At 46.5% G+C, this 14,256-nt stretch overlaps 1 protein-coding gene across 6 annotated transcripts in view; it reads left to right on the top strand.

Moving 5' to 3' along the window:
• The window catches only part of USO1 (USO1 vesicle transport factor), a 515,242-nt gene that overhangs the window by 167,393 nt on the left and 333,593 nt on the right, over nucleotides 1–14,256 (top strand). For all 6 annotated transcript variants that reach the window (XM_078676053.1, XM_078676052.1, XM_078676055.1 and 3 more), the window contains exon 7: nucleotides 6,820–6,875. In XM_078676053.1, coding sequence (XP_078532179.1) covers nucleotides 6,820–6,875 — 56 coding nt within the window. The remainder of the gene's footprint in view (nucleotides 1–6,819; nucleotides 6,876–14,256) is intronic.

A 14,256-nucleotide genomic window follows, 5' to 3' on the forward strand; every position in this document is an offset into this window, starting at 1 on the left:
GATGCCCCAGTTGAACTTGAACCTGGTTCTAACCTACCTGATGTGTGCTCCTTTCGAGCCGCTTCATAACTGTCCTCTCCGTCTTCTTACACTTAAGACTGCTTTCCTGGTTGCCATCACCTCTGCCAGGAGAGTGAGTGAGCTCCAGGCTCTTTCCTCTAAACCTCCTTTCCTTTCCATCCATCCGGACAAGGTTGTGTTGCGGACACGACCCTCTTTCCTGCCCAAGGTAGTCACAGCCTTCCACATTGGGCAGTCCATCACCTTGCCCACCTTCTTTCCGCCTCCGCATCCCTCGAAAGTGGAAGAGAGGCTCCACCGTCTGGACCCAAAACGTGCACTCTCATAGTATCTGAATCGCACACGCCAGTTCCGGGTGGATGACCAACTCTTTGTTGGTTACGTGGGCGCTAAGAAGGGACGGGCGGTGCACAAGCGGACCATCTCTCGGTGGATCGTGTTGTGCATTCAGGCGTGCTACTCCTTGGCTAAAAAGGATTCTCCTGTTGGGCTGAGGGCCCATTCCACTTGGGCCACGGCGACTACCACTGTCCTGGGCCGGGGAGTCCCCTTGCAGGACATATGTCAGGCAGCTACGTGGGCCTCGCTGCACACGTTTGCCAGACACTACTGCCTGGACAGCCAAGTCCGGAGGGATGGCTTCTTTGGCTGTTCCGTCCTCCAGGACTTTCTGGTGGTTCGCTGACCCACCACCGGGGTTAGTATTGCTGGGGTATCTATTCTAAGGTAAGGAATCTATCACTAACGTGTCCCTTTCAGACGCACAAGTTACTACTTGTGTAACAATATATCTGTAAGAGACATTAGTTAGTGATAGATTCCTTACCGACCCACCCATCCTCCCCGTTCTGCGAACGGATATCTAGGGTTAAGGTCATCCCCTTTCAGGGCCTTAGTTTCATGGCACCAGTGTTGGTTTTTTATCATGGCTCTGCGTTTCTGGTGGGGAAAAGCTGTGTATAAGAACTGACGTCCGCACGCGGAGGCCGCGTCTAAGTACTCCGACGACGTCATCACGGTGTCGACGACGGACGCGGAGCCGCGGACGATGCCAACCGATGCGCATGGTAACTGCTACGCAAAAAAATTCCGGATCCAGTCTGACGCCTAGGGATATTCTAAGGTAAGGAATCTATCACTAACTAATGTCTCTTACAGATAGATCGTTACACAAGTGGTAACTTGTGCTTCATTTGCATTGGTTAAAGTTGTTAACTCAGCATCCTAAATTGTTGCTGCACAAGTAAAAAACCTAATGCTTGGGTGCACAAGGTCAAGCAGCCATACTAAGATAAATAGCCACAGTTCTGTCTATGGCAAGTGTTAACCTGTTCTAGTCTGATGCGCAACCTTGTCATAGAGTATATGTTTTCGTATGCTTTCTTGGATTTAACATGGACAGTTCTTTTTGCCCCCTCAAATCATCGAATAGCGATCTGTAGGATTCCTTTAATTTCCAATGGTATTGGTTGTATTTCTAGCATTTAGGAATAGCCTCAAAAGCTCTTTGCTATGGACAGCCTCTTATTTGCTATAATAAATCCACGTTTTCCAAAAATCTTACCTTGGAGAACTATAAACTTTACAAAGAAAAGAGTGCTTTCTTTTCAAGTAGAGGGCAGAGAATTATCTTCTTCTCTAAAGATGTGCTACTTAAAGATTTGGGTTATGCCTAATGCGATTTTGCATACATATTTATTTTTTAGTAAAATCTGGATATTCTGTGTGCTGGAAGAGCATACCTACTCAAAGGGGAATGACTCGGACATTGCTCTTGTGTGTTGTAAGAAACGTCAGTTCTCTTTTCTGCATTGTATGTTACATACATGCTGTAGCAGAGCCTGGTATCCAGATAGATTCTTGAAGCATTGCTGACTCATTTGTAACTTAAAATGTAATTTTTGAATTTTGCTACAAACCGCTTTAGATGTCTGCCTCAGAAGACTTTGTAACCAACACTGTTAAACATAATTTGGTGTGGGTTTGGGTTTTCAGGTCTTCCTGTGGTTTGTTTTTAAGGCTTCATAGACTATTTCAATTCCTTGCTCCAAATTCAATAACTTTCATTAGGTTTCATCCTCTTTTTTTTATGTTTGGTTGAGTATATCTTTCTGCTGCTTACATCAGGGAACTATTTTTCTTTCTACTTTTTTGTAATATTTGTCATTAAGCTTTCTGTGAGTGAGAGTCATCTCTCTTCCTGTGTGTGCTGTCCCTGCGCTTTCCCTCTCACATTTCCACTACTCAGAAACAGTCATTCTTTGATTCTCTGCCCCAAACCCCCATTCCCCCCGCTGTCTGCTTCTTTATTGGTCTCAACTCTGCCCAGAGATCAAGCAATGTTGCGGCTTATTGCCAGTCTTCTCTCTCCTGTCTCTCTTTGCTCACTGGCTGCTGGCTCATCGCTATTGGCTTTACTATTGCTTGTAAACCTAGAAAGGTAAAGCCGTTAGCAGCCATCGTAAAATGTTAATTTCTGATGGACAGTTCTAACAACAGATTGCTCACCTTAGAATATTCCCCAGGTTTAACACCAGAACTGGAGACTTTTCATAAAAATGCTTCTGCATGTTGCTAGGTGACACTGTGTGCTCTGCATTGGCTCGTAACCACCCAGGAAGTGACAAAGCAGTGGTGCATTTCAGTGCCATCTCCTCCCCTGATCTCCTCTTTTTATGTCTTCTGAAACAGATCCAGAGCTCCGCTCCTCAATTTGGCAGTTTTGTAGCAACTTCCAAACTTCATGCAGGGGCTAGGGGAAGATGTCCTGTAGAAAGTGACAGAATTCAAGCTGTGCTGCGACTGTAGAATGCAGAGGTCAATAACTGAGCTGCATGAGCTGAGCCTTTGGTGCCTGGGCTTAGGACGCAACTCTTAAGTAGTTTGACAAGTCTGCCGTACTGCATCTGAAGGCAATTTGGGACCGATAGGCGAAGCTGTACATGGCTGAGCACAAGAAGTAGTCGTGGCCTTCAAGTAGATGTGCTCCAAGTCAGTGGCCTGCGTTTGGTCCCAATCTCAAGGCTGTTTCTGTTACTGTTCCACTTTCTGTTCGAAGTCTACTGGTAAGTCCAAATGCAAGCAGAAAAAGTGGCCGGACTCAACTCCACCATACGAATCTGACTCAAGGGAGAAGGTGCGAGGCATCATAATGCAAATCACACGATATTGAAGCTCTCATCTGATCCAGACGAGCCCCAAGTTTCACAGGCTGTCTTTAATTCTTCACTAGGTTGAGGCCTATAAAGAGGCCTTGCAGCAGATATTTAGCATGCTTCCAGCTGCCTCTGGCACACCTTTGGGCCCTCGAGGAACTGCAGGAGCATCCAGTTAGGTTACCATAGGCAGTTTTTTCCTGGTGCCACCTGAAACCTTGGGACACGCTGGTGGGCCTGTATGGACTCTGATAAAGACTACCACGCTGACAGCACTATCCACTCCCACTCTAGCCAACCCAGCACCGCTGCCTATGTCAAACCTTAAGCGAGGTCAGCCCGAGCACTACCGATTTTGTGCTACGGAATTGTAATAGCGCAGCCGGTTGTCATGCATCCTGGTTCTATTCTTTTGCCTATTCCACATCTCATCTATCAAGAGAGGCTCCATTACCTCCTTGCTTCCGACTCTTATCCTATCCACAGTAGGGTGCACTCCAGGAAATTGATGCCAACATGCGCTATCCTCATTACACTACTGATGTCTTACACTTTCATTTACATATCACCAGTAGACCTGCTGCACCATCCAGAAAGTGTCTGATTCGCTTCATGTTCCACCAACAATGAGAAGAGTGCATTATTCGCAGTGGTGGTTCCGTAGGGCAGCCAAGGTGCCAGAGCTATAGCTGCCTGCCATTGAGACTAAAACAAATGTTTTGATTTAATCCTGCAGCCTGAGCCTGCAACATCTAAGCCCTTGCTTTGTTTTAATGATGCTCTTACAGATTCTCTGATATCTAACAGGTCCAAGCCATGGTCTGTCCCACCTGAGAACAGCAGGTGGCCAGACAGCATAGACTAGCACTTGGTTTTCTCTCTAAGCACCCCACTCCAAAGATCCATATTGTGCAGGCCTTGACCAGTTCAAGTGAATCGCAGTTGATTCTCCACTACTCGTGGTAGAGAATCTAAGAGGATTGACTTTGTTTCATCTTCATTTTCCAATACTCCTTCTTCCTAATGTCTTCAACAGATTGATAGTCCAGAAGTAATATGGATTGTGATTTGAATTTTATCTCTTCCTTGTGTGGATGTATGTGGGGATTTTGTGGCAGTCAGAAAATACCCTGGCTGAGTTATGTAATTTACACTAGTGGTCTAGGGCCACAGTACTGTATGCTCTTATTTAAATAGCCAAGAGACTTGCTTTATGCGCTAGAGTGTCTTGGGTCTTGGGTAGGGAAGGATAAATACTTACAGCTTAGTTTAGGAGTTGGAGGAGCTGAGATACTGAACCAGTTTAATTCAATAGATACCACTCAACACCTTCCCAGTTCAGTCAGTGCCTTACTTTATCAAAAAAGATGGGCTTTTAATAACAGGTCATTAAATAATACATTTAAAATCGAAATAAATACCAGAAAGCAGGAGATCTTAACACCTCCTTGACGCAAGGTAAAACTTGAAGTGCCTTTTAGATCACTTGTACTAGGCACTCAATTTCCAATTGACATTGAGCCCTAGCCAGTGGAGCATGATTTCGGAATCTTTGAATCTCCAGTTCTTGTGCTTAGTTTAAAAAGAAGTTAAATGGTATTTGAACGCAGCTTTAGATGTAAGATGAATTTTGATTGGGTTAATGTGGCTTCCTACAAAAATGGTCACATCATTGATAACTAGTTAGGTCTGCAAGGCAACCACATTGGCAGCTGGTTTGATCTGCAGGGGCTTGACGGCAGATAGCATATTTTCTAGGGTCTTTTATCCTTGGTGATTGCCACATTTCTCTTAAGGAAAGCCCTTCAGCTACCAACTCCAAGTGACTCCTCCTGGAGCTAGATTTCACTCTTCTCTGGCATCTCACTGCTGTTCTAATCATTTTGCTCTACCACCTATTATTTTTCTTGCCTTCTCAGTTGACCACTCCTCCTCTGCCTCAGTTGCGACCATCAGAAATGTGCAGAATTTGTCTGACTGTGTTTTTGAAATCAGAATTGCAAAATCATTCCTGCCCGAGACAGTAAAGTTTGTAGCCGCTTTCTTGTGTCTTGCTATTTGATTGAGTAAAAGGGTCGTGCACAGGTGGTGGTGCATTGCCATTGTCTGGGAGTCGCAATGGGCTCCATCTCCCTGATGGCTCAGTCGAAAGGGGTTTTGGCTGCCTGGCATCTTCAAGTGCCCTTTTGAAATGATGCTGTGAACCTCATCAGCAATTTGTTGAGGTTACTTAAGCCACTACACAAGACTATGAGCCTTAGACAGTGTAGGCCTACTTATCTACTTTTTATGATTAATTTATTAAGTCTTTGTATACGATTATCAATGCCCTTTTGAAGTGGAGTACATTTAATATTTTTTTTAGCTTTTATATGAAATATGATTTGGTTTATTTTTGTATTTCTGCTTTATTGATCGATGCAAATTGTATTCAGGAGTTCCTCTGTAAAATATTTTCTTCAAGTCTGGTTTATCTTTCATGTCATATCCTCCTTAGTCATTCTCTGCTTGGAAGCTTTTTTCTTTAAAGACGAGCGTGAAACACGTGGTAGATAGCCTTGTTCATTCACCAAATGTGCTTCCCAATAGAATTATTTCATCACCTGTGATGCGAGTAGTTGGATCTAATTGGATACAATTAAATATGGTAATCTGGAGTGCTTACCTTAATGTAATTGCCTAATAGTTATTACTTTGACTCTACTTACCTGAGAGGTAACATATTTCGGAATTCTTTTCAGATTCCTTATTTGGTGGTCTTTTACACTTAGGGGCCGATTAGGATCGGACCCCTGAGGAGGAGGGAACGACCGCAGGGGCTGCGGCGTTCCCTCCGAGCAGATTAGGATGTGACCGCCAGGGTGGCGGTCACATCCTCTATCTTTAACATTGCGGCGGATGCAGCTTCAAGCTGCACCCGCCGCAAGGTTAAAAATGCAAGCATCGCATTTGCATGCACAAAGCAGCAGGCACTGCGCAGTGCCTGCCACTTTGTGCATGCAAATGCATGTGCACCCCCACCCCCCTTTCACCCAGGGGGCCCGCAACGGGCCCCCGAAGTGAAAGTCCGTATGCTTTTCCACGGCGGAAAAGCCGGCGCGGAAAAGCATGTATTCACCACCATCCTAATATGGCTGGCGGTGTCTGATAGACACCGCCAGCCATGTTAGAGCTGTTCCGCCGCGGTCGGAAGGCGACCGCGGCGGAAAAGCTGCAGACGGAATTCCAGACCCACCAGCCATCCTAATTTGGCGGTGGGTCTTTGGAGGCTCCGCAGCGGTTTTTTCGCATCCTCCGGGCCGGCGGTGGCTTCCGCCGGCCCGGAGGATGCGGAAAAACCGCAATCATAATCGGCCCCTTAATTGGGTTAATGACGATAAGTGTGTTGAATTAGCTGCAAGACTAGGGGGTAGAAATTGCAGGTGATTGTCACTAGCCATTAAACTGTACTCAAAATTATTAATTCAATTTAAACTTGTTTTTTAGTTTAATGTTTAGAATTAACACGGATTCTGAATGGCATTAGCTCTGATACTTTCAGCAGATAGTTGCCATTATAGTACTTTGGTTAGTCAGTGTATACTAATCCTACTCCAGCACTCATAGGACACTGATGTATAATTGTGTGACTTTTTCTTTCTAGGTGTCTCAAGATTGATGGATTTGTTAGCGGATTCTAGGGAAGTGATACGTAATGATGTAAGTTGTATGCCATGCTTTTCTGACATAAGGTTTGCAACATGTAATTCAGTTCAGTTTTCCCTATTTATTTTAATTTAGCCTTCATGTTTTTGTAATAGAATAGATTGTTTTCTAATGGAAAAACAAAACAATTGGTAAAAAAACTAAACAGAATTTTTCAAAGATTTTTCATATAGATGATGTGCTATGTTTTTGGGACTTGGACTGTGTTGTTTATTTCAAATTTGAAAATTGTGTGGGGTTTCAATGATCATGTCTGTCATAAGGGAAAAAGCAGGGAAGGGGAGAGATTAATTGGAGAGGGCGTAGGAGCATGGGAAGTAGACAGCGAATGAAGGAGGGATAGAGGAGGGGGAGGGTGAGAGACTGTCTCGGCCTAACATGTAACTATGCAGCTATGCTCTAATAACTGTGTAACCTTTGTAACTATGTGTTCGAGGCATGTGGGCTGCTAAATTCATATCTATAGCATAGATCGCCGCCTAGTGTTGGGTCCGGATGATTGCACATTGTTGTCCTGGAAGAGTCTTCGAAGTATCATGAGATAGGTGGCTGCTCCCCTGGACTACAGTGCGCATGGGCATCGACTCCATCCCCAGATTGTTTTTTCCTGCCATTGGGTTCGGATGTGATTTCGACATGTCCTGTTCGGAATCGATATAAACACTCTTTCTAGGCCAAAAGGCCTTCCTTTACGTCTGTATTGTTCGCGTTCGGTCTCGTGTATACTCGGACTCGTCGAGTCCGATATCTGAGGAGTCGGGTGACTCTTCGGTCATCGAGGCCCTGTCGACGCAGCAAGACTTTGCCGATTCGACGATGGAACGGAGTCCGTTCAAACACTGCCCCGTGTGTGGTTCTAAGTACCCACACATCGACGTCCATCCTGTGTGCAACAAGTGCCTGTCGCCGGACCACGACGAGGCCAACTGTATGGCCTGTTCGAGATTTAGATCGAAGAAGACGATCAAGCTTCGGCGCGTGGCGCGCCTCGAGGCCCAGCGATCGGCCCCGGCACCGGTGGACATCTTCGACGACCCCGAAGCAGACGAGCAGGAGCTTCATCTACAAATTTCTCCAACATCGGCGGAGGTCGAGGCCGACTACGGAGAAGACGTCGAGGGCCAAGACCTAGAAGAACACGTCGATGAGGTAGGGGACGACGAAGAATCATATGGGGCCATGGAAGATAGCTCGGAGGAAGAGCTATGCCCCGTTCGTACTCTTACAAAGGCTCAGGTCACGGGATCGCCACACGGCCTTACCCAAGAGATTACACCTCGATCCACGGCCCCGCCTTCCGGCCCGGCTACGGACGCCTCAGCGGAGCCGCCATTACATAAATCGAAATCGAAACCGAAAGTGAAACCATCGGTGTCGACGAAAACAAAGATGGACGACACGCCATCGAAACCGAAGACGTCAGCTCCACCATCTACGCCGTCGTCTTCGGGGGCCTCGAAGCCTGGGAAGCCTGTCGATCAGGCGAAGGTGCCGAAAGTGGTCAAGGAGCCAAGCTCGAAGAAGGTCGTCGTGCAGGGGTCAGGAAAGGTGACCGAGTCAAAGTCAAAGAAGACTGTCGAGCCGACTTAAGCCAAGGCTACCGTACCAACAGGCAAAAGAGCCGTCGAGACAAAATCGGCAAAGGGCACCGAGCTGAAGTCTGGAGTCCCGACGCAAAAGGCAAAGGCTGCCGATCCGACGCAGTCGGCGTCGACGCCTGTGGCCGTGGACGGCGGCCGAAGCTCTGTTGTCGAGGATACGTCTGCGCCTCCGGCTCAACAGAAGTTGTTGAAGCTCGGGTCTTCCCCTGGGGGTGGACCGAGGTCATCGGTCGGGTCGACGAAACCATCCGCTTCTTTTACGAAGCAGGTCTCTGACTCCCTCAAACGGATACGGGACAAGGCGTCCACGTCTAAGCCGAAAACGCCCTCGGTACCAAAGCCAATGGTCCCACCGAAGAAGACTTCGATGCCGATCCTCTATACTCTACCACCGAAGGTGGCGCCGAAGGCCTTTGCACCACGATCAGTCTCAGCAATTCAGAGGGAACACTTTTCGTCGCTCAAGCAATCGGGGTGTTAACAGAGGACACTTGGCACAGCAGACGCAATTCAGTAAAGGTGGGGCGCAGTCCTCGTACCCCAAACAGGGTAGAGGAGGTTACCGAGGAAACCGCGCCAAGGGCAGAGGCAGAGGCAACAACAATTCCCGTTCCTCTGCCGCCAACAAACAGTGACTTCCTGTCACTGCCCCCCGACCATCCAACACCTGTCGGGGGGAGACTCCAACAGTTCCTACCAGTCTGGAAGTCCATCACCACAGACAGGTGGGTAAGGAAACTTATCCAGTTCGGTTATTGTTTAGAGTTAATGTCCACTCCACCCAACATACCCCCAAGACAACGTCCTATCCACCCAACATACCCCCAAGACAACGTCCTATGTCAGCAGAGCACTTGCACTTATTGCAGCAGGAGGTTCTTGTGATGCTGCAAAAAGGTGCAATAGAACTCGTGCCAGTGGAGGAGGAAGGCACAGGGGTGTACTCCCTGTACTTCTTAATTCCCAAAAAAGACGGCTCACTCAGACCGATCCTGGACCTCAGGCCTCTGAACCAGTACATTCTTTCAGAACACTTCCACATGTTGACACTGCAGCAGGTTCTTCCATTGCTAAACCAGGGAGACTTCCTCGCAACCTTGGACCTCAAGGATGCTTATTTTCACATACCACTCCATCCATCCCACAGGAAATACCTCAGGTTCACCATACAACACAGGCATTACCAGTTCAAGGTCCTGCCCTTCGGAGTGACCACTGCCCCCAGAGTGTTCACCAAGTGTCTAGCGACAGTGGCAGCGCACCTCAGAAGACAGAACATACATGTCTATCCTTACCTAGACGACTGGCTCGTTCAAGCCAAGTCGGCACAGCAGTGCGCCGCAGACATGTCCCACACCATTCACCTCCTTCACAATCTGGGATTTTCACTGAACTATCCAAAGTCGCACCTTCAGCTAGCCCATGTGCGGCAGTATTTGGGCGCGACAATAAATACTCCGGCTGGCACAGCTCAGCCGAACCCAGCGAGGGTCGACAACATCCAGTCGCTCATCCAGAGGTTCAAACCGCTACACTCACTCCCAGCGAGAGTGTTCATGCAGTTGATAGGCATGATGGCCTCCTGCATCTTCATAGTCCCGCACGCACGGTTGCATATGCGTCCGCTCCAAGAATGCTTGGCGCATCAGTGGACTCAGGCTCAAGGACAGTTGAAAGACCTAGTGTTGGTGACCGGTCGGGCATACAACTCTCTGCATTGGTGGAATCCACACAGCCTTTGCAAAGGCCGACCGTTCCAAGAGCCTGTGCCACAGATTATCCTGACAACGGACGCATCTCTCCAAGGATGGGGAGCTCATGTGCTCCACTACACGGTGCAGGGTCTATGGACCACGCAGCAAACGAGGATGCACATCAACTATCTAGAACTGATGGCAATCTTCATGGCACTCAAATCCTTCAAAGTACATCTATGCAACAAAGTCGTGTTGATCCGGACGGACAACATGACAGCCATGTACTACATCCAAAAGCAGGGAGGTACACACTCTCCACAGTTGTCTCATCTGGCTCAGAGCATGTGTAAGTGGGCCATTCAGAGGAACGTCTTCCTCATGGCGGAACACCTCCCGGGCAAGGACAATCAGGTGGCGGACCTGCTCAGCCGGTACAGCCACCAAATGCACGAGTGGGAGATACATCCATCAGTACTCCACCCGTACTTCCAGCAATGGGGTCATCCAGAGATAGACCTGTTTGCCACAAAGGAAAACGCAAAATGCCAAAGCTTTGCCGCCAGGTTCCCTCACCCACAGTCGCAGGGCAATGCGATATGGATGAACTGGTCAGGCAGATTTGCGTACGCTTTTCCCCCAGCACCTCTCATTCCGCTGGTGGCAAGAAAGCTAAAGCAACACTCGATGACGCTCATCCTGGTTGCTCCAACGTGGGCACGCCAACCATGGTACACCACGTTTCTAGAACTCTCCGTGGTACCGCATCAAAGGCTGCGCCTCACACCCAGGCTCTTGACGCAGAACCATGGCGACATTCAGCATCCAGATCCGCAACAGCTCAATCTGGCGATCTGGCTCCTGAGGTCTTAGAGTTCGGCTACCTTAATTTGCCTCCTGAATGCATGGACATCATCCGGGAGGCAAGTAGGCCCACTACCAGAGCTTGCTATGCAGCAAAATGGAAGCGGTTTGTCATTTACTGTACAGAACACAATATCAACCCGCTAGATGCATCCATCCCTAACATCATCTGCTATTTGTTACATCTCTACAAATGCAATCTAGCATATGCTTCCATTCGGATACACTTATCCGCCATAGCGGCTTATCTTCAGAACAGGCAGCATCTCTCTGTTTTCAGGGTGCCTGCCATTAAAGCCTTCCTGGAAGGACTGAAACGAGTCATTCCTCCCAGGACCCCACCTGCTCCGGTATGGAATCTCAATGTGGTCCTCACCAGGTTGATGGGCCCACCTTTTGAGCCTCTCCATTCCTGTGAGATTCAGTTCTTGACATGGAAAGTGGCCTTTCTCATTGCCATCACGTCCCTAAGACATGTTAGTGAGCTACAGGCGCTCACAATACAAGAGCCATTTATACAAATTCACTCAAACAGGGTGGTGCTCCGCACTAACCCCAAGTTCCTTCCTAAGGTGGTGTCGCAGTTTCATGTCAATCAAACAATTGAACTGCCCGCATTCTTTCCAAACCCACAAACTGTGGCAGAAAGAATGCTCCATACGCTGGACGTCAAAAGGGCGTTAATGTACTATATTGACAGAACACAACAATTTAGAAAAACACAGCAACTCTTTGTTGCCTTCTAAGCTCAGCACAAAGGCAACCCCATTTCCAAATCAGGAATAGCCAGGTGGATCGTTAAGTGCATTCAGATTTGCTATCTGAAAGCTAAGCGCACTTTAACGGTCCCCCCCAGGGCACACTTCACACGCAAGTCGGGAGCCTCCATGGCATTCCTAGGTAACATTCCTTTGGAAGACATTTGTAGAGCAGCCACATGGTCTACACCACATACGTTTACCAAACATTACTGTGTAGATGTGCATTCCAAGCAGCAGGCAGCTGTGGGACAGGCTGTTCTTAAGACACTTTTTCAGACTTCTGCAGCTGGCACGGGCGGCCGCCGTTAATGGAGGGACTGCTATGTATTCTATGCTATAGATATGAATTTAGCAGCCCACATGCCTCGAACTGAATATGCTACTTACCAGTATGCATCTGTTTTTGGCATGTAGGGCTGCTAACATTCATATCGCCCGCCGTCCTCCCCGGCGCCCGTAGCAGCTGCACACTTTTCTTGCATTCAATCATTAGCATGGACATCACTTACACTATTTCACTCCATCTCTGCCACAATGGCTAAAAACAATCTGGGGATGAGTCGATGCCCATGCGCACTGTAGTCCAGGGGAGGAGCCACCTATCTCGTGATACTTCGAAGACTCTTCCAGGACAACAATGTGCAATCATCCGGACCCAACACTAGGCGGCGATCTATGCTATAGATATGAATGTTAGCAGCCCTACATGCCAAGAACAGATGCATACTGGTAAGTAGCATATTCAAACCTGTAACTATAGCCTGATACTCATATAAAGCGCTCTGATACCTCCGGGTCTAGCCAGCGCTATATAAAACCTTTCAAATAAATAAATAAAATGTGACTCCCCTAATACGTAGGTAGTCTCCTAACATTCTGCCCAAATCAGGGCCCTCCTCTGATTATTGTCAATTCTGATTTATTGTAGATTGTTTTAAATCATCATAATACAAGCACACAAATTGAAGCAAAGATTAGGGGAAAAAAGTTTCAAAATTAAAGTCAAAAATACTCTTCTTCTCCCACAAAGTCCCTATCAAAATTTGCAAATACATCTGGACTTAATTTTGTAAAAACAAAAAATGACCTCCCCTTTAACAGCAACACAAAATAGTGCACGGGATTGAAATTAATCCAGTGTTAGTGAAATCTTCTGAATTAATTTTCTTACATGATTAATCAGCTGCCCTTTGCACAATGACTTGGCCTCATTTACTGTAAGAGCCTAGAGTCTGCAAACTTTTACCTTCTAATTGAGGGTAAATGAGAAATTGCTTCAAGTTTTCCACTCAAAGTCTAAAGCACAGCAGTCAAATGTTATGTCCATCTTTCATCCCTCTCTTAAATCAGAAACTGGAATGAGTAGGAAACAAAACATCATACATTTTGTGTGAAAACTTGGATTAAAATGATCAGTCAGATAATGGTGTGGCTTTGGTGCAGCATAGGTTTTTATTGTACATTTTCTTTTATGTTTAGTAAATTGTCCCACAATTTCTTGAAAAGTATTTACTTGATTATTTTACCTTCCTTTGAAATGTATTGTGCGCAATGCTTAATTTTCACAATGTAGCTATCCCTAGAAGATTTAAATTCTTTGTCCAAAGACAGACCTGTTTGGCTCCCAAGGTTATGTGAGATTGCAGCCCATAATAAAGAATTGAATAGCCCCCCTCTAGCGCTTCTTTGCCTGTGGCAATAATTGGTAAATTTCATCTCCAAAATATATGAATTGCTAACCAGTCCTAACTCCAGTCTGAGTTGGACAGAGGACAGCTGCATGGCAGACTGAAAATATACTTAAAGCCTTTTCAAGCCCCTGTTTCAATATATCCATGAATGTTAGGCTCTGTGTGTCAAGGAAGGAATGTATTAAGATCTGAAAACTGCTAACATGGAAGATACAGATTGACAGAGAGCTTTCTTAACATCAATTGGAGGAAGCTGATTTAAGATACAGTACAAACATATGAGTTTTGTGGCCTGCCCTTCTGTCCTGCCATGCCAGAAGTAGTGATAAGAGTCCACAAGATCAGTGATTGCCATCCCACACTTCTATCTATTATTTACATTTTTATTTACATTACACTATTTCAATGTTATTGAAATTCGTCACCACGTCGCTAACTGTATTATATTAGTACACTGTTTTTTGCTGACTAAGCAGGGTTCTGTCCAGGTTGACTGTATCATCTACATAATGAAATAGCAGAATTTGCTGGTCTCCTATTATCAACACGCAGAAAATTTCTAATTCCTTGTAAACAAGTTCCCATGCTAGCTGTGTGTAGATTAAGCAGGTGTGTACCCAGCACACATGCGTACTTCAGGCCATATTAGTTGCATTTCTTTTAGTCACCCTGGGGCCATCACCCACGTTTACACATGCTCATATGTTGTAATGAAGCAATCATGTGGCCCTCTAAAATGTGTCTAGAATTCTCCATTTGATTAG

The sequence above is a fragment of the Lissotriton helveticus genome, chromosome 2_1, assembly GCF_964261635.1.
Source record: "Lissotriton helveticus chromosome 2_1, aLisHel1.1, whole genome shotgun sequence".
Classification (NCBI taxonomy): Eukaryota; Metazoa; Chordata; class Amphibia; order Caudata; family Salamandridae; genus Lissotriton; species Lissotriton helveticus.